Source organism: Haliotis rubra, unplaced genomic scaffold, assembly GCF_003918875.1.
Source record: "Haliotis rubra isolate DU_JTF1 unplaced genomic scaffold, ASM391887v1 Scf19, whole genome shotgun sequence".
In the NCBI taxonomy this organism is placed as follows: Eukaryota; Metazoa; Mollusca; class Gastropoda; order Lepetellida; family Haliotidae; genus Haliotis; species Haliotis rubra.
Window position 1 is genome coordinate 1,075,616 of NW_025765891.1, and position 22,290 is coordinate 1,097,905.

At 38.1% G+C, this 22,290-nt stretch overlaps 1 protein-coding gene across 3 annotated transcripts in view; it reads right to left on the reverse strand.

The window, feature by feature from the left end:
* LOC124274330 (WW domain binding protein 1-like) overlaps positions 1-22,290 on the reverse strand; it is a 39,534-nt gene that overhangs the window by 11,862 nt on the left and 5,382 nt on the right. The window contains exon 1 of one of the 3 annotated variants that reach the window (XM_046709689.1): positions 12,019-12,689. The exons of 1 other annotated variant lie outside the window; for it this stretch is intronic. In XM_046709689.1, coding sequence (XP_046565645.1) covers positions 12,019-12,096 — 78 coding nt within the window. In that variant the 5' untranslated portion in view covers positions 12,097-12,689. Of the gene's footprint in view, positions 1-12,018; positions 12,690-22,290 lie in introns of those variants that run through there. One more of the 3 variants, XM_046709690.1, reaches the window with a different exon arrangement.

Below are 22,290 nucleotides of genomic sequence, written 5' to 3' on the forward strand. Positions count from 1 at the left end.
GACTCCCAATGGAAGAAGACAAACATTTCTAAGAGGATGATCCAACTCACAGGATGGTGATGGTGAAAGTCCATTGTGGTATTTCCAGCACTCATCATAGCCACGTGTCCAAGCTACTGGACAGCAACAGCTGCCACTGCTACTACACTAGCCCCTCTGACAGGTGCCCTCTGACCGGTGCCCTCTGACATGGGACTCACCCCTGGAGGGACTGACCAGTGACAACAGGCACTTGCACAATAGATCAGATAGCTGTGACATGGTGGTCAGCTGGAACAGGTCTCAGGAGCCATGGACATAAAGATGACCTCACACGACCCCAAACACAGCCATTTAATGTCTACTTGAACTCTTCTACACCTAGGATGGAAGTGTATGAAAACATGAAACGTTATTTCCAAACATGGCCTATGCTTTTTTCCAACAACAAAACATATACTAATTGACACATAATGTAGATAATGCAACTTTGGCTTTTGCAAGGAAAGACTTTCATATTTGTTAGGGAAGACTAGCATTTGTTAGGGAAGACTTTCATATATGTTAGGGAAGACTTTCATATATGTAAGGGAAAACTTTCATACATGTTAGGGAAGACTTTCATATATGTTAGGGAAGACTTAAAGCGTTTTTATGGAAGACTTTAATATTTGTTAGTGAAGACTTTAAGCATTTTTTAGGGAAGACTTTCATATATGTTAGGGAAGACTATCATGTATGTTAGGGTAGACTTTCAGCATTTATAAGGGAAGACTTTAATATATGTTAGGGAAGACTTTCAAGTATATTAGGGTAGACTTTAGCATTTGTAAAGGAAGACTTTCATATTTGTTTGGGTAGACTTTAAGCATTTTTCAGGGAAGATTTTCACATATTTTAGGGAAGACTTTCACATATGTTAGGGTAGACTTTAAGCATTTGTAAAGGAACACTTTAATACATGTTAGGGGAAGACTAGCATTTTTCAGGGAAGATTTTCATATTTGTTAGGGAAAACTTTCACATATGTTAGGGTAGACTTTAAAGGTCACATGCAACATAAAACACAACTTTGCAGATTCTGATACCTTTCGGTATGGACTTACCGAAACAAATCATCAAAAATGCACATTCAACTTATAAAGTTGAAAAATAATGCGATGAAAAAAACCCGCACGAAATCGTAGTTCAAACGATTCACTAATTTTCCCCCAGCACTTGGGGGAATTTAAGTGGTTTCAACAGCTGGGCTGCGCTCATAGCACATGTGCAGTGAAATAGGTTCGCGCAGTTTGGAAGCAGGTTGTCCGGTGAATGCTCGGTGAAGACTTTGGTGTGAGCTATTTTTCTAATGTTTTGTTGATATTTCACAGGCGCGAGCTTTTTTATATGTTATGACAGTAGATTAACTATTTATATAATTTCATTTGTCTATTTCACCACACGTTCTTCTTACCGAGACACTTTCTCAGTTGTTGTTCTCGTCACTATATGGCTGGAATAATGCCGATGGGATGTAAAGCCCAACTCAACTCAACACTTTCTCAGTTCGATACTTAAAAGCAATGTCATTCTTTAGCGACAGAATTTCTAACTGTGATATAGATATGTCGTTGTCACAGACAAAACTCAATGTCTGTTTTATTGACATCTATGTGTCTGCCTGCCTGTCTGCTAATGACAATATTCAATACACAACTTTGATCAATGACCACATGAGATTTGAACTTAACACCTATCAGGCTATACACCATAAACAAAACGCATTGATTTATGGCCTGAATTCGGTCTCTGTCACATTATGTAATTACACAGACAGGCAGGTGTGATACTTGTACACATGACATGTTATGATGTCTGTTGATTGCAAAATGTTATACACAAAAAATGAGCATGTATTTACAAAACCCAGCTTCTCTATATATACACACAATGAGCCGTGAGGACATCTGCAAATGAACCAGCCGTTACACTTGAGTGCACACCCACCCGCTCTGACTGGGTTCGGTATCCCGGCTGCTTCGTTTCTTGGGAAGTAAACCCAAGTACAAAATATTGCACTTTTGATTTGCGATTGTACGCTTATAATTTTGTTGATATGTTTTTTTCATAATCAGCAATGTGTATTATATGTCATGAATAAGTGATAATTGTGTTTTAATTATGTTTGATTTTTTGGTTGCATGTGACCTTTAAGCATTTGTAAAGGAACACTTTCATATATGTTAGGGAAGACTAGCATTTTTTAGGGAAGACTTTCATATTTGTTTGGGAAGACTTTAAGCATTTGTTAGGGAAGACTTTCATATATGTTAGGGAAGAATAGCATTTGTAAGGGAAGACTTTCATATTTGTTAGGGTAGACTTTAACCATTTTTCAGGGAAGATTTTCATATATGTTAGGGAAGACTAGGATTTGCTAGGGAAGATTTTAGGGAAAACGTTCATATATGTTAGGGAAAATGCTAGCATATGTAAGGGAAGACTTTAGCCTTTTGAAGGCTGACTTTAGCATTTTGGAGGCAGACTTTAGCATTTGTAAGGGAAGACTTTCACATTTGTTTGGGAGACTTTAGCATTTGTAAGGGAAGACTTTCATATTTGTTTGGCAGACTTTAGCATTTGTAAGGGAAGACTTTCATATTTGTTAGGGTAGTTTTTCATATTTGTTTGGGCAGACTTTGGACTATGGAAGACCATAGCATTTGTGAGGGTAGACTTCAACATTTGTGAAGATAGATAAATTATTTCCTATATAAATATGATATGTGTCCTGCATCTTGATGTGAAAATTTGTGCACCTAAAAATTGAATTGTTCACCCTTGTACATATCGTTTGGTACTTGAGATAAAACAAAAGTGTGAATGTTCTGGAGCATTTATTGCCCTCAAATTTGGCAACAGTGAATACTAATTACATTCATGGCATACTTTTATTTCTGTTTACAAAGCCTCACTGGCCAGTATTCAGTGTGTTACATTACACAGACTTAATGTCAGTTCACACTTAAACTTGTGGGGAATCACATTGTTTAATTAGTTATACAAAGGACGTGATAAGGCAAGACAGAAAGATTGTTTCTTTTTAGTTGCTGTTATTAGGTCAGAGTCTTCCAGAACACTGATGAATACAAATTTAAAGTCTTAACACTGATATTGCATCTGACAGTAGATGTATATGTAAAGGGGTGTTGGCTAGTATTTAAACATTCTTATCTCAAACAGTAACACATATTGCCAGGATTGTCTTGAAAAACACCCAGTCTTCTCACATTATTCAAGAATATAAGGTGATCTTTCTTCTGTAAAAATGGACAACACAATCATATCATTTTGAAGCATTTAAATATGAATACCTCAGTTATTTCTGACCTAACAAACATGACTTTTATACAGGGGAAATGTCAAGCTGACATCCATAAGTTTCCCCTTCATGCATATTACTTCTAAATGCCATATAAAGAGATAATGCCTTTCTTAGTCTATGTGGGGTAGCCTAGTGGTTAAAGTGTTTGCGCGTCATGGGTCATTCCCCACATGGGTACTGTGTGAAGCCCATTTCTGGTGTCCCCGCTGTGATATTGCTGGAATATCGCTAAAAGCAGCGTAAAACCAAACTCACTCACTCACTCTTAGTCTATGTCTTTCCATCACAAAACTGTGATGAAAACAAACACAGGGTTTTCTTTAGGATCTTTATGAATATCTTGATAGGTATGACTGCACAGATCATTTATCAATGGGGCCATGAAGACCAGGGGGGTTAAGACAGACAGCTATTTTATTTACATCTCACCGCTCTACATCTATATAGAACAAACTTCATGGAACAAATGTTACATGTGGGATTACACTTTCTTAGTAAAGTACAGATTCTAGTACTCTTGTTGGGCTGGGTCCCTGACTCTGAGGGTGCGGGTTCGAATCCCGGATGGGACTCAACCCAACAAATGTACTAGAATCTGTATTTTAGTAAGAAAGTGTAATCCCAAATATAACATATGTTACATTTGACCACTTTCTAAATGGCATTGTGTAATCAAAACTTTATGGATAACAACTTCTTGTATTTCGTGACAGATTCTTGTACCGATGTCTCCTGCTTGCAGTTGTTATCCGTCAAGTTTGTTCTGTATACTTCCCAGCTTCTAACATGCAACACAAAGAAGCTCTACATCTGAACAGAAGAAAATACAGACATAAGACTTAGTACAGTTAGAATATGGTGCAGTGCCGCCCATGTTAGGTTTGAGTGTTGTAATGGATAGCTAAACGCTTTAACAAACCATTTCAATGCTGAAACTCCAGGGTCCAAGTAGGCTATCCTATTATCACTGGCCTACTTTTAACAGCATGCAATCCCCTTTTTATGCAGTAATACTAGTGTCGCACCAGCGACCTATTTTTGTGCAGAGGTTCATTTGATTTGACGGTTGAAAAACTGCTTTCATGATTGCCTTGCTACAATGAAACCAACAGAAATGTCAGACATAGGCATGTGTGTATGACATGCTTTTCAAACTCCTGGACACTTATGTATGCATGTTTAGGGCTGATACTATTTTTGATCTAACTATTTGAAATGCACAATAATTAGATTACTAGGGGTGAAACAGTACGCTCTTACCAGTGTACGTATTGCAGTACAAGGCCTTTGGTTCGCTATGAGATATGATCACAATGCAGAAAATTGACAAGAGCCAAACTTAAGTACATTGTTTAATAACATGGAAAAAAAATAATAATCTTATATCGAATGAACAAAACTGTCACTTAAAAAGGTTAATAAAATTCTGAAGTTTTGGATTGCTTTCTGGTAAAACGAACCGAAGGCAAAATCCAGCAGTTCTACTGATACAGTGGTATACCGTTTCACCCCCATAGATTACCACTACTCACATGGGTATTATTATTGCATGCTTGTCACAAACTGACTGACAGCACATGTTAAATGATGGATGAAGCCAACAAAGATGTGCCAGTATCTTCTCAAGGTGGCTTCTTTGATGGACATTTTAGAAGTTGAGTTGATAGAGAATAATGACAATTATTATGGATATACAACTTTTTTTATTCTGTGGAGGCGACGTTTCAACATAGATTCTAAAGTCGTTGTCAAGCAAGTGTCAAGCATCACTTGCTTGACAACAACATTAGAATCTACCGGGTATGTCGAAACGTCGCCTCCACAGAATAAAAGAAGTTGTATATCCATAATAATTGTCATTATTCTTCTCAAGGTGGGGTGGAACAGAGCTACAGATAACTTTTTGGGTCATTGAGTTACGTACTCGCTTGTGGTCATCTCAATTGTGTATCCTAATTTTCCTTTGAGTAACCAAATAAATTGTACACACCTCACTCAAACTCAATTGGGTATTTTGCATTGTAAAAATATAATAAAGTTAAAATGTTGGTTTACGTGTTTGTTATATATATATTTGATCCATAATATGAGAAACGATAAGAAAGACTGCAAGTTGCCAAGTTCATGTGCTGACATAGAACCTCTCAATATACCTCAGTTATTTTGTCGATTTTTGTGTGTACACATGTAAGATCAAATGTACTGAGTATTTACAAAAATTCAAGCGTACTTGTACGCAATAGACTTAACAGGAATTGAGTAATCACATAAATATTTGCGTAATTTACGCAGATACGCAGCTTATCTGTACCTCTGGGTGGAATCAGCTAATCTGAGCATACCTCAATTAGTGAGTGAGTGAGTGAGTTTTGGTTTTACGCCGCTTTTAGCAATATTCCAGCAATATCACGGCGGGGGACACCAGAAATGAGTTTCACACATTGTACCCATGTGGGGAATCGAACCCGGGTCTTCGGCGTGACGAGCGAACGCTTTAACCATCAGGCTACCCCACCGTCCCCTCAATTAGTAGTGATGAAGAAATTGCAAATAGTTGTGAGTACCTTGAGAGCATTTATAAAGATAGAAAAAAAAACAATTAAGATACATGGAAAACATAAATAAATGAAATCAATGGAAAACGACAATTTCAAGATCCCACCACAGTCTGCTGTGGCCTGTGCTAATGAAGACAAACATATATGTGTTGTACCTCAGCCTATACATGTCATGTTGTCCTCCTAATGCTCCACCCTCCATGTACCTCTGACCTCTGGGGCAACCTACTGTGAGATATGGTAGTAGTCCACTGATTCTGTTAGTAAACACACCCTGATAACACCATTGCCAGCTCTGCAGAAATGCTGATTTGAAAATATGATGGGTATTATATCTTTAACCTGAGTTTTATTTTAGGTTCACTATTCATTATTTCGGAGAGTTAAGATACTGAACAATAGAAAAGGCGGAAGGGAATGGTGTAGAGAGAGGATTTCAAAAGCTGTCTTGCAATAATACTAAGTACAATATTTGGTGTTAGTTTGGTCTTAGCCCAAAATGTTTGGATTAGTCCAACATACGTGTCTGGCATAGCCCAGTGGGAATGTATTGGAAAAGTATCACAAGACTTCAGAATAGCCTGACGAGGATTTTTGGATTAGTCAAGCAAGAATATTTGGAATATCCCAACAAGGAAGTTTGGAATAGCGAAAGCCCATCTAAACTATTTGAAAAATCCAAACAAAAATGTTAGGAATAGTTCAAGAATGATAAGTGAAAATGTCCAAAGCAACCCAATGAGGTCAAAAATCAAAGGCTAACACTGTAAAATAGTACTCAGTAAAAAATGTGTCAAACAGCATAACTTGCCTTTCTGGGTGAATATATATATAATAAGTTCATTGTATATGTTAATTATTTATTTATGCAGTGAGGGCACAGCAGGAATTAGCTGGGATAAAGTGACAGCTGTTATTAAGTGACACTGCTATATAGGTAGCCATTCCATGCTTCTGAATACCATACACCTGTATGGGAAACATGACCAGCATGAGATTACCACACTTGTAACACAGCTACTCACTGAATATCACTCTACAGCGCGACATGTGGTATATTTGGGATTACACTTTCTCAGTAATCATGAACTCCAGCAGAATTACCATAGACCGTTTCCAGGGCTGGAATATTAGTGTGAAATAACGTATTGGGAAAACACACAATACCATGAACAAACTCATGGCTTCACAAATCACTCTAAAGTCACACCTGTTGTTGTTTACCTGTTGATGGGGCAGTGGGGTAGCCTAGTGATGAAGCATTCACTCGTCATGCCGACAAACCAGGTTCAATTCCCCAGATGGGTACAATGTGTGAAGCCCATTTCCGGGTGTCCCGTCATGATATTGCTGGAATATTGCTAAAAGCGGCGTAAAACCAAACTCACACACTCACTCACCTGTTGAGGTTTACTGCGGTATAGATTAGGCAATCAGCTGCGATCACCAGTTGTAATTTTGTTTCTTCAATTTTCAATAGTAAGTTCATTTGGAACAAGAACCTTTAAATTTTGAGGCAAACATGCAATCATCTGATTCATGTAATATGATAAGTTTTATGTAAGGCACAGCACAACCTGTGCGTATATATTTCATAATCATGGCAGGTGTTCACAGCTTGATTGGCCGCATTCCCCAGTGCATAACGCTCTGTATCTGCTTCTCACTGCAATCATGACCTATGTGATTGTGCTTGTCCATTTTTGTATCCTGTTGTCAGGACGACCAGGTATTTCCCTGATTACTTGAGGCAGTGGTAATTATGTCGATGAGTGAGTGAGTGAGTTTAGTTTTACGCCGCTTTTAGCAATATTCCAGCTATATCACGGCGGGGGACACCAGAAATAGGCTTCACATATTGTACCCATGTGGGGAATCGAACCCGGGTCTTCAGCGTGACGAACGAACTCTTTAACCACTATGCTACCCCACCGCCCCTTATGTCGATGATGATGATGATAATGATGGTGGTGGTGGTGATGAAACTATCCATGAAATGACAAAAACACTGACTGATTACTTCCATGTTGGGACGGTGGGGTAGCCTAGTGGTTAAAGTGTTTACTCGTCACAACAAAGACCTGGGTTTGATTCCCACATGGGTGGAATGTGTGAAGCCCATTTCTAGTGTCCCCTGATGTGATATTGCTGGAATATTGCTAAAAGTAGCATAAAACTAAACTCACTTACTCTCACTCACTCTACACAGAACATGATCACCTGGGGGATCACAGTGACTACACCTTTAATCATCCCCATTTACAGCCCATGTTTCAGAGTTGGCCTACATTACCAACTCTTGTACATGCTTCAAAAGAAACAGAAGCTGACAGAAACACAGATTGATGCAGAAAGCTGAACCCTACATAATTACCCAAGTTACATATATAGGCAAATGAAACCAAACATCTTCACTGTCAGCAATGAATACATGTTGTTTAAACCAGGCTACGATATGCCATAGCACATATCAAAATGTCCAATGAGGTGGCTATATATAAGTTAATATAGACACAGCAGTGCCAACAAGTCATGAGAAATGTGCCACAGTCATGATGGACTTGTGAGAACAGATTCAATACATCGGGGGTGCCAGTCACAGAAAGAGAAAGTATGTGAATGAAAGAGAAAGTATGGGAAAATACTTATACACTTCCACAGTACCAGTGACCAGTGAAATATACTTATCCAATACCCACAGTCTGTCAGGAAGAAATACTCTGCTATACCCACAGTGTGTCAGGAAGAAATACTCTGCTATTAGTGTCAGGAAGAAATACACTTATCCAATACCCACAGTGTGTCAGGAAGAAATACACTTATCCAGTACCCACAGTGTGTCAGGAAGAAATACACTTATCCAGTACCCACAGTGTGTCAGGAAGAAATATACTTATCCCGTACCCACAGTGTGTCAGGAAGAAATACACTTATCCAGTACCCACAGTGTGTCAGGAAGAAATATACTTATCCAATACCCACAGTGTGTCAGGAAGAAATACACTTATCCAATACCCACAGTGTGTCAGGAAGAAATACACTTATCCAATACCCACAGTGTGTCAGGAAGAATTACTCTGCTATACCCACAGTCTACAAGAGAAGAATGAGTGAGTGAGTGATTTTTGTTTTATGCCGAACTCAGCAATATTCCAGCTATATGGCAGCAGTCTATAAATAATCAAATCTGGACCAGATAATCCAGTGATAAACAGCATGAGCATCGATCTGCGTAATTGGGATATGATGACTTGTGTCAATCTAGTCAGCAAGCCTGACCACCCGATCCTGTTAGTCGCCTCTTACAACAAGCATGGGTTACTGAAGATCAGTTCTAACATGGATCTTCACAGGTCTACAAGTGAAGAATATCTCCCTAGTAACAACACATAAAAACATTAACATTCTGCTTGAAATATACTAATTGATTTCATATCTGGCTTTTGATAGTCTGACCCCCATGTCTATGTCTCCAAGCAAACTCTAAGAGGATGACAATGATTGTTGTGATGTATAGACCTAATATAAACTAAAGAGGATACATCATGTATAAACTTACATCATGTCTATGATTTTAAAGTTGACAGTACGACAGAGTAAAACAAAACACTGAATATTTAAAAAAATGTAAACCTCAACTTCATTATAGGCATAACTGTGATCCTCGTAACCTGTAGAGAGCAGAGCTGGACTGGTGAGGTGAGGTGAAATTGGGTTTTATGTTGTGCTTGAGAATATTTCGCTCATATGACGACGTGCATGCATGTATATGTGTATGTGCGGCTGCTTGTACTAGCCCAGACTGAAGCTGGTTTTATAGTGCTAGCCCACTGAGATACCATGCCGCAGTGAAGCATGAATACCCCACTCAGACACATTATACTGACTCCGAGCCGACCAGTCCTTGCTGTACCCATAATGCCGAGCGCCAGGCAGGGACCAACAAGTACCATATTTTAACGTCTTTTTGGTATAACACGGTTGGGGAACAGAGCTGGACTGGACGAAGTTGGACTGCAGATACATATACTTCTCTTTTCAGTTTCACATGGAATGTTCCCCCCTCACACAGTAACAATGACATCTCTCTCAAGGTAATGGGATGCTCTGTCACAGTAAAAACACATTTATATCTATTCCCTTGACCTGCTGGCTTTCAGAAACATGACATTGCTTAAACATTTAACCCTCCACCTTTCTGTTTCAGAGAAGCAAACTGACACCCTAACTTTCAAGGTCATCTTGATCCTAATCCACCCTACAAGACTGAAGTGTCAGTATACATTGCATATTGGATCATTTCTGTCCTTCATACACTCACAATTACATACAATCATGTTACTCACAATCCCTTCACACACAATCATATTGTATCACAATCACATTGTATCACTATCAACATTACACACAATCCCATTACGCACAGTTGCATTGCATCACAATCACCTTACACAATCATATTACACACAATCATATTACACACAATCACAACACACAGTCACTCAGACAATCACATGAAATCACAATTATATAACACATTCATATTACACACTGAATCAAAATTATATTACATCTCAAGCACATTACACACAATCATTACATCACACCCAAATTACACACAATCATTACATCACACCCACCTTACACATAATCACATTACATCACAATCTCTTCCTAAACCTGTGCTTTCTAACTGATGACTTTATACACATCAAACTGGTGCTATCTAACTGATGACTTTATACACATCAAACTGGTGCATCTAACTGATGACTTTATACACATCAAACTGGTGCTTTCTAACTGATGACTTTATACACATCAAACTGGTGCTTTCTAACTGATGACTTTATACACATCAAACTGGTGCTTTCTGATGACTTTATACACATCAAACTGGTGCTTTCTAACTGATGACTTTATACACATCAAACTGGTGCTTTCTAACTGATGACTTTATACACATCAAACTGGTGCTTTCTAACTGATGACTTTATACACATCAAACTGGTGCTTTCTAACTGATGACTTTATACACATCAAACTGGTGCATCTAACTGATGACTTTATACACATCAAACTGGTGCTTTCTAACTGATGACTTTATACACATCAAACTGGTGCATCTAACTGATGACTTTATACACATCAAACAGGTGCTTTCTAACTGATGACTTTATACACATCAAACTGGTGCTTTCTAACTGATGACTTTATACACATCAAACTGGTGCTTTCTAACTGATGACTTTATACACATCAAACTGGTGCTTTCTAACTGATGACTTTATACACATCAAACTGGTGCTTTCTAACTGATGACTTTATACACATCAAACTGGTGCTTTCTAACTGATGACTTTATACACATCAAACTGGTGCATCTAACTGATGACTTTATACACATCAAACTGGTGCTTTCTAACTGATGACTTTATACACATCAAACTGGTGCTTTCTAACTGATGACTTTATACACATCAAACTGGTGCTTTCTAACTGATGACTTTATACACATCAAACTGGTGCATCTAACTGATGACTTTATACACATCAAACTGGTGCATCTAACTGATGACTTTATACACATCAAACTGGTGCTTTCTAACTGATGACTTTATACACATCAAACTGGTGCATCTAACTGATGACTTTATACACATCAAACAGGTGCTTTCTAACTGATGACTTTATACACATCAAACTGGTGCTTTCTAACTGATGACTTTATACACATCAAACTGGTGCTTTCTAACTGATGACTTTATACACATCAAACTGGTGCTTTCTAACTGATGACTTTATACACATCAAACTGGTGCTTTCTAACTGATGACTTTAGTCAAAGATGACTAAGTTAGAAAGCACCAGTCACATGCTTGGTTATCTAAGTCATCAGTTAGAAAGCACCAGTTTGATGTGTATAAAGTCATCAGTTAGAAAGCACCAGTTTGATGCACCTGCATACATCATCCTACACAGAAAACTGCTATTTTTAAAGTAATAAATAACATGCAACTGGAAAATATCTCTGACCAAACAGTCAGATGTATATCTTCCCTTTGTATTGACCTAATCATATTTGCCAGAATACAATTCTGTCTGATTACTTATGGTCGTGTCCATTCCTACCTCTTTAGGAATTCCTCTTGCATTTCCAATTTCTCTGACACTTCGATACAATACATCCATTATAGGTTCCAACTCGATCTAATATTCAGTTTAACTAACCACAGTTGGTCTTCCAGGTTGTGAAGACGTTACTTTCACTGTGGCCGCCATTCCTGTTTTGTTTACTTTTTCAGTTGAAGTTTATCTCTCACAAATTAAGTTTTAACAAAAAGCACATTTCAGTTCCACATTCAACATCTTCAGTTCAATCAAGTCTTCCTTCAGTTGTTTATGGAGGCTGACAGAATGTTTCCACATCTAACCATGTGTAATCTGTCAAACAGTGGTTAAATATCGTTTCAAAATAATCCTCGGCAAGAGCCAGTCTCTCTACACAGCTTATCACACACCTGGTCAGGTATCTGAATATCAGAGGTAATACATCAATACCTTGACAGCTATCACATCAGTACCTGCACAGGTAATACATCAATACCTGGACAGGTATCACATCAGTACCTGGACTGGTAATACATCAGTACCTGGACAAAGCAACAACACAAGATACTCCACATCAAATACAGAAAGTCCAACGCAAATCACACAGTGTACAGCAGCTGAAGAGCTCACATTTAACACGGTCCACTGCTATTTAAGCCTGTGTCATCTCCATGTCGGGTCAGGATATTTTAGACACACGTAATTTCCAGTTTAATAATAGCTGTACATAATATCCTTCCTTGTGAGAACAGTTGTTCATGATACTGTCACGAGACTCCCTTTCTAAACCTGCAGCTGAGTCAGGGCCTGTGTTGTATCTATTCATAAAAGCGTTAAAGTGTCCCACTGTCATTGTCAGTCTTGAATCCTCACCAACTTTGTATGAATACTGACAGGAGAAACAGATTTAGACTGGCATCATTGTATGTGTTGACATATAAGTATTCACTGCTATGAACATTAAGTATAGTCTGTTTGATTTCATTTGAGACCGATGAATTGCTCACTAACACAAAATCTAATAATTGCAACAAAACCAAATTTTGCACAGTCACATGAAATCGACAGACCAACTCTGATAATTTGTCTCATAATTTTGGACGCCAGAAAAAATAGTTGTTAAACAAACGATCATTATGTTGTTGTCACTTTTCGCTATTTTGTATGAGGGGGAACCACTTGTTGGTGGAACAGCCAGGTGTGTGAATTTCAATTTCACTACACACACTTGTTGATTACCTGGGTGTTCTACCAGCAAGTGGTCCCCCCTCATAAAAAATAGCGAAAAGTGACAACAAAATAATGATCGTTTGTTAAACAACTTTTTTTTCCGGGTGTCCAAAATTATGAGACAAATTATCAGAGTTGGTCTGACACATATTTAGTATGCAGTCAGATTATTGGGATGGAACAATTACCATATTCATTGTTATGAGACATTTTTGATGAAGTTAATAATAATGATAATATATACCCGCATTGAGTGTAACAGGTTGGCGGAGATCCACCAACATGGGATCTAATTGTCAATCAAAATACAACATGTCATTTGAAACTTTATGGCTAGTATCCCTTTGTAAACTGACATTCTCCATGTATTACTTTAATCTAGCTCAATCTTTAAGGCATTAAAACATGAAAGGGTCCATTGTTTGTCTATTAGGGTCTGTTACTTCATCATGTTCATATAGAATTGGACAAGGCAGTGGAACTACAAAACAAAAACTGTAGTGAGTGAGTTTGGTTTTACGCTGCTTTTAGCAATATTCCAGCAATATCACGGTTGGGGACACCAGTAATGGGCTTCACACATTGTACCCATGTGGGGAATCGAACCCGGGTCCTCAGTGTGACAAGCGAATGCTTTAACCACTAGGCTACCCCACTGCCCCATGAAAACTGTAAAAGACATTAGATTTTAATAACACTGAATTATAACAACATAATATTGAAACAGATACTGATACATAGTCTCACTTTTATGAAATTAACCAATAGAATTTGAATTAGAGCTCAGTTACATATAAATCAAGTCCTAATTTGCTTTAATTTGATGTACGGATATACCATTACTTACTTTGTACATGTTTTCATTGGGATGGTTACAGGAGTTATGTTGTGTTGCCGCTTCACGCCTAGCATGTAACATAGTTGTGAACTAAGGCTTGAAAACACCAGTAAATTGTGTATCTGAACCCGCCATGAGTTTGTTTACACACGGTAATAACTACAATTTGCAATATTAATAACAGATAATGAGGTATAATTACAAACATTTCCTTTCATGAAGAATAATCCACTCACATATCTGAAATAACAGATTATAACAAGTTAGGTTGTTAAGTTAAATCATACAACATACTTACAGACAGTAAAGAACCACACAGTTCCTTCATATCACTATCTTCAATTGTCATGGCATGACATTAATAACATGAACCAATCAGGTGGTACCTAATCTTTAAAAGATGGGGGGGGGAGGAGGGGCAGCTAGCCTAGGTGTTAAAGAACTCGCTCGATGCATTGAAGACCCAGGTTCGATTCCCTACGTGGGTACTTTGTGTGAATCCCATTTCTGGTGTCTCCTGCTGTGATGTTGCTAACGTCAGTGTAAAATTAAACTCACTCAGTCACTCAAATCAGTGTTAAAGGCCTAAACAACGACAACTCACATCAGTACTGATAGAGGCTTTAATATCATCAGGTCTCTCAAGGATGACACTAACATCCTGCTACAGATGCAAGATGATACAGACAAACAAGGACAAATTAACACAGAATCTAGCACAATAAGTATGATACACCGAGTCCACAGCATAAATGCTCAAAATGCAGTGTAAGCTGATTAATATATCTGCATTTAATCACACAGTTAACTTTCTTTACACTCTGTTTAATATTTATCATGATTTTAAGTTAAAGCTTTCTTCCATTTATTTCTCACTTCTTCCATTGAAGCTACAGTTTGGTAGAGGTGATTCATGTTAAACGGGCCATACTGCTTGCTGTCTGCATCTGTACAAAGCAACAACACAAGATACTCTGCATCAAATACAGAAAAGTCCAACGCAAATGGGTACACCTGAAAAAAACTTGGAAGTTCAAGGTCAAATTGAATCTAGTTCATCATTTATCAAGACAAGTCCTGCTTCACTGGTTCTAAACGAGTATTCTCGGGAAACTTTCATTCTCTTTCTTAGAAATAAATCTGAACTTGTTTCTACCAGTAAGTAACTGACAAGTTGTGATTATGGAGATTGGAGGGGAAAATGAATTAGGGGGACTGATTGTATTTTCTATTCCATAACAATATATATAACTATTTTTTTATTCCTTGACAAAAAATGATAACAATGCTTCATACAGTTGACAAAAAGAAATTGTTGCATGGTGTTTAATCTGATAAAACATATTCAGGCAGTTTTCATTAATTATTGCAGTAATGTAGGTTCCTTCCAGAATCAGGTAGACCTCTGCCGTGACTTTGCACTTATCAATTCTAAACCCAGGTTTTGAAGTACACATTTCGAAACCTCATTTATAAACCTATGGCCAATTTTGTCTATTGTTCTTGCAGTTGCTTCGCATTATGGAATAACCTCGGTAGAGGTTTTACGATTGCAGGAGGTTTTACAATGATCATTGTAATACCTCGCAGGAGGTTTTACAATGACCGTTGTAATACCTCATACGAGGTACGAAGTTTTACAATGGTCGTTGTAAAACCTCATACCCTGATGACTGATCGTAAAATATCTAATTATTGAAAACTTCCAATATTCTTTGGCCATAACTGGTTTCGAACCCGCAACCCATCGCTCTCTAGCTTGGCGGTTTTATCCACTACGCTACGAAGGATCGCTGTGAGGAATGAGATTGTTTGTCAGTATGAACCATGTGTTTCTCACACGACAGGTACTGCGGGCAGCGCACGTGCAGGGCACGGGTAGCGCGTGCAGGACACGGATTGCGCGTGCGGGGCAAGGTGTTGGCTGCCAGTCGCATCCCAGTTGACACCGGCTGTTCCATCATTTGCGGGCTGTTCCGTCAGTGTTGTTCTGCTCAGTACATGCACAAATTGAAAATAATATATATTTGTGTTTTACATTCATGGCGGTTCAATAGTCGGATAAAACAGCCCCCCTCAGTCTTGGTCGGGATTGTAAAACCCTCGAGCAGCAGGGACGGAGCTTGTAAAACCTCAAGCTTCACCCTCGGTTTTACAAGCTCCATCCCTGCTGCTCTCAGGTTTTACAATCCCGACCAAGACCTCGGAGTCATGTTTTATCCTTTACATAAACAACTGTTTTGGAAGGTGTCTGAAAAAATATTTAATCTAATCCAATACTACAGAGTGAGTGAGTGAGTTGAGTTTTACGCCGCACTCAGCAATATTCCAGCTATATGGCGGCGGTGTGTAAATAATCGAGTCTGGACCAGACAATCCAGTGATCAACAGCATGAGCATCGATATGCGCAATGGGGAACCGATGACATGTGTCAACCAAGTCAGCGAGCCTGACCACCCGATCCCGTTAGTCGCCTTTTACGACAAGCATAGTCGCCTTTTATAGCAAGCATGGGTTGCTGAAGGGCTATTCTAATAGACCCGGACCTTCACGGGTCCAATACTACAGAAAATCATATGGTTGCTTCCTAATGGATAGAACAAGCTTTTCCCTATTCTCCCGTATCTGTGGATTTATCACTTTTCAGTCAATAGACATATATTAGATGCAACATTTAAAAACACTTTCTAAATACTATGACAAGTTTTCTTGATACCTATCTGAACATAAATACAATTTCCAGGTCCAAAGTAAAATATATGATTTCCCCCGAAAACACAAGTATTTGTTTATTTAACCAAGTCAGCAAATCTGGGAGCCTTTTCATGGTACATTCATACAACATGAGTATGTTTTAGAATAAACGATATTGTAGTCCTGAAAAAAGGAATCTTTGGCTTGGATAATAAGGGTATCTTACTAAGCCTGGAACCACCAGCTGTTATCAGCTGTTATCACCTGGTTATCTACATTGTATTGCAGCTACTTGGGCGCCTGGCAACACAAAATATAAAAAAACTTTCTAGACCAATCTAAAACATTTCGACTTCTTTCACTGGTCAACATCATTAATTATCCTAAGCTGCAGGAACATGCTTAGAGTTAAACACAGTAAGAGCTGGTTGTGGCATGCTTCGGTGTTGGATTATTAAAGAACCATCCTTGTTCTTATACCTGCAAAATGGGTTAATATCATCTTATGTACCAACTTCTGTCTGACAAGATGGCTTGGTATACTGTCATAGACAACACACCCAGGCGTCCATGACATGAAACATGACAAACTGCAAATCCTCACGAACTTAACAACAAAATAATTTGTCATATCAATCATACTAAATGGTATCTGTGCCTGCTACTATTACCACTGACCGACCTCTTTAAGCTTGATATCACATGTTTGTAAACAGAAGTGATCCCTTCTGACTTATAATTTGTGGTTGTCAAAACTGTCTACTTAGTGGGAGTCAAATATTTATTACTTCACTACACTTGTGTCTCTGTGGGTTTGGGGCAATGTTAATATTCTCTGCTTCTTATCATTGAGTCCCATACATGATTTTCTAAAATAAATATTAATTCCTGGATCTGCTTGCTTAGAAAATTGTACTTTACTGAGATACAATTACACCAAACATTCTTAACACCCTCTATACTGAGGTGCTACAATCTGACACTATACTGCGTGTGATACACATTCTCTCATCATGAATTCATACCTACTCCTGGAGGCCCTCAATACTGAGGTGTTACACTATACTGCGTGTGATACACATTCTCACATCATGAATTCATACCTACTCCTAGAGACCCTCAATGCTGAGGTGTTACACTATACTGCATGTGATACACAATCTCACATCATGAATTCATACCTACTCCTGTAGGCCCTCAATACTGAGGTATTACAATCTGACACTATACTCTGTGTGACACACATGCTCACATTTATAACACCAACAGGCCTCATTCCAAACAGCACTTTGACTACACCAAGTGTATGTTGGAGACTGAACACACAACAGTCAACAGTCGTAACACTATGTTTTGGAACAAGGCCCAGGTTTCCAAATTCCTTGTATATTTCTTAATGTTTACAGTCTTTGATAGATAAAAACATGAGCAGATCCTACTTACCAGAAAAACGATGTTTGATTCTGGATGTTCTACATTCATCAGATGGTGTGTTTCTGCTGATATTTTGAACTTCTTACTGTTTTGGCAGACAGTGAGCTGATGCAATGTTGAGCAACACAACAGGGGCTATGTCAAAAGCCCCTTGGTATAAATCAATCAATCTGTCTTTATTCACGCAGTTACCACCAACGGTAGTACATGAGTTACATAGAACAAACATAATAATATTTACAACAAGATGGCAAATAATTTTTTGAGAAAATGTGACAAATTTTAATAATATTAATATTCCCATTACACATCAGTTTCTTATGATTTACTAAAGATGGACATTGGTTATAATACTCATTAATCAAACTTTTACGTTGAGTTGATAAGGTAGTACAATCAACTAGATAGTGGAATTCATCTCCAATAAGTCTAGAGTTACACTTAGTACATATCTATCTTGACAAGGGATATTATAATAGCGTCCCTTTCCTACTGGTAAATTGTGGTTGCTTGTTCTAAAATATAATATTGGTTTATAAACATTTTCATTCAATAAAAGATATTGCTCAAAACATGGGGAATCTTTAATGATAGAATAATAAAAACCTTTCGATGAATTGTTAACATCACTTCGCCATAACTGCAAAAATTGATCTTTTAAAATGCCACAAACTGTTGCAATTATCCATTCTTTGCAGTAATTCCAAGGAATATCAAAAATGAGTGGTAGACCACATGTTACCAATATAGTTTTAACGTACTTCAACCAAGGATATGATTGACCATGAATACTCTTGTTATATATATACCCGGTAATTAAGCAGAAATGACACAATTTTATTGTTTGGTTGTGGACATGATAATTTAGACCAATATGAGATCACACGTTTAGCTACTTGTAAGCGCAGTGGGGATCTGCCTAATTCACCGTAAATTATAAAATTTGGTGTAGACATCTTTAAACCTGCTGCCAATTTTAAGAACTTCAAATATTGTTGTTATTTACTTTAATTAACGTCGCACGCACAACTAAGGTATTTCGGCGACGGGGTAGTACACTTATTAAGAAATGAGGGGGAACAAAAAATAGAAATTTTGAAAGAGTGGAGTTAAACTTCAAATGAACACACTCGATAATATTAATGTTTTCAAACCCCCACATTTCGCAACCATAAAGCAGAATCGGAAGTACAAGTTTATCAAAGGCAGAGATGAGACAATCCAAAGGTAGGTTTAAGTTTCTCGCACGCTTTAATGAGGACATTGAAGCTTTGTTACCCATCTCGGCAGCATGTTTAATAGCTGTTATCATCCTACCATTTCTATGAAATGTGATTCCAAGGTATTTAAAAGTATCTACAATATCAAGAGGTTGCTCTTTATAATAAAATTTAAGTTCATTTTTGTTTGCAGCCCCTCGACCAAATGCCCCTTGAAAAATGACTAGAGCAAATTAGCTCAATTAAGTAAAGTTTTGGAAACTACATTGATCCCAGTGTAATAGGTACCGTAATATGTTTTTGTTTTGCATTATACCCATTTCCTGAGGCCTTGGGAAAGCCTGAGTTTGGCTGTGAGAAATGTTTGTTTGTCAATTATTATGATTATGAAATATTTGAAACAAGTGTTTTATTATGAAATACATGAATCGAGGGGCTTTTGACAGGGGTGCTCAAATTAGCGAGAGGCTATTGTCCAGAGGGGCTTTCGTACCAAGGGGCTTTTGTCCTGTGGGGCTTTTGGCTGTTCCCCACACAACCACATGTGGAGTATGGTGAAGAATCAGTATAATCTGATACCTGTTGTGCTGAATTCAGACTCTGTTTTGTCAGCCGTGGCAAATCTAGTCAGTATAATCTGACACCTATATTCTGAATTCCAACACTGTTTTGTGAGCCATGGCAAATCTACTCAGTATAATCTGACACCTATATTCTGAATTCCAACACTGTTTTGTGGGCTGTGGCAAATCTACTCAGTATAATCTGGATCACCTATATTCTGAATTCCAACACTGATATTCTTTCCAACACTGTTTCGTGGGCTGTGGCAAATCTACTCAGTATAATCTGACATCTGTCATTCTGAATTCCAAGACTGTTTTTGTCAGCCATGGCAAATCTACTCAGCATAATCTGACACCTATATTCTGAATTCCAACACTGTTTTGTGGGCCATGGCAAATCTACTCAGTATAATCTGACATGATATTCTGAATTCCAACACTGTTTTGTGGGCTGTGGCAAATCTACTCACTATAATCTGACATGATATTCTGAATTCCAACACTCTTTCGTGGGCCATGGCAAATCTACTCAGTATAACCTTACACCTATATTCTGAATTCCAACACTGTTTTGTGAGCCATGGCAAATCTACTCAGTATAATCTGATACCTATATTCTGAATTCCAACACTGTTTTGTGAGCCATGGCAAATCTACTCAGTATAATCTGATACCTATATTCAGGACAATCTGATACCTAACAGTGAATTCCAACACTGTTTTGTGAGTCATGGCAAATCTACTCAGTATAATCTGACATGATATTCTGAATTCCAACAATGTTTTGTAGGCCATGAGCAAATCTACTCAGTAGAATCAACTGAATTGTCAGATAAACACCACTTAACAAAGACAGAATTTTCCACTTTTGTACCTTACCATAAGAACCATCTCATGAAAAACATGACAAGAGCTTCAACCTGAGAAATCCACACCAGACTGAATATTTACTACATCACTACTTGTGTATCCATTCTTTAATTATCCGTTTCTTGTTTATCCGTTTCTTGTGCATCTGGTTCTTGTTTATCCGTTTATGAAGCTAACCTTACAGATCCTACTGTGCGTGTGGTTTTGTTTATCCATTTATGAAGCTAACCTATACAGATCCTACAGTGTGTGTGGTTCTTGTTTATCCATTTATGAAGCTAACCTATACAGATCCTACAGTGCGTGTGGTTCTTGTTTATCCGTTTATGAAGCTAACCTTACAGATCCTACAGTGTGTGTGGTTCTTGTTTATCCATTTATGAAGCTAACCTTACAGATCCTACAGTGTGTGTGGTTCTTGTTTATCCATTTATGAAGCTAACCTATACAGATCCTACAGTGCGTGTGGTTCTTGTTTATCCGTTTATGAAGCTAACCTATACAGATCCTACAGTGCGTGTGGTTCTTGTTTATCCGTTTATGAAGCTAACCTATACAGATCCTACAGTGTGTGGTTCTTGTTTATCCGTTTATGAAGCTAACCTATACAGATCCTACAGTGCGTGTGGTTCTTGTTTATCCGTTTATGAAGCTAACCTATACAGATCCTACAGTGATCCGTGGTTCTTGTTTATCCGCTTATGAAGCTAACCTATACAGATCCTACAGTGCGTGTGGTTCTTGTTTATCCGTTTATGAAGCTAACCTATACAGATCCTACTGTGCGTGTGGTTCTTGTTTATCCGTTTATGAAGCTAACCTATACAGATCCTACTTGTTTATCCGTTTACAAGAGCTAACCTATACAGATCCTACAGTGTGTGGTTCTTGTTTATCCGTTTATGAAGCTAACCTATACAGATCCTACAGTGCGTGTGGTTCTTGTTTATCCGTTTATGAAGCTAACCTATACAGATCCTACTGTGCGTGTGGTTCTTGTTTATCCGTTTATGAAGCTAACCTTACAGATCCTACAGTGTGTGTGGTTCTTGTTTATCCGTTTATGAAGCTAACCTATACAGATCCTACTGTGCGTGTGGTTCTTGTTTATCCGTTTATGAAGCTAACCTATACAGATCCTACAGTGTGTGTGGTTCTTGTTTATCCGTTTATGAAGCTAACCTATACAGATCCTACTGTGCGTGTGGTTCTTGTTTATCCGTTTATGAAGCTAACCTATACAGATCCTACAGTGCGTGTGGTTCTTGTTTATCCATGAAGCTAACCTATACAGATCCTACTGTGCGTGTGGTTCTTGTTTATCCGTTTATGAAGCTAACCTTACAGATCCTACTGTGCGTGTGGTTCTTGTTTATCCGTTTATGAAGCTAACCTATACAGATCCTACAGTGCGTGTGGTTC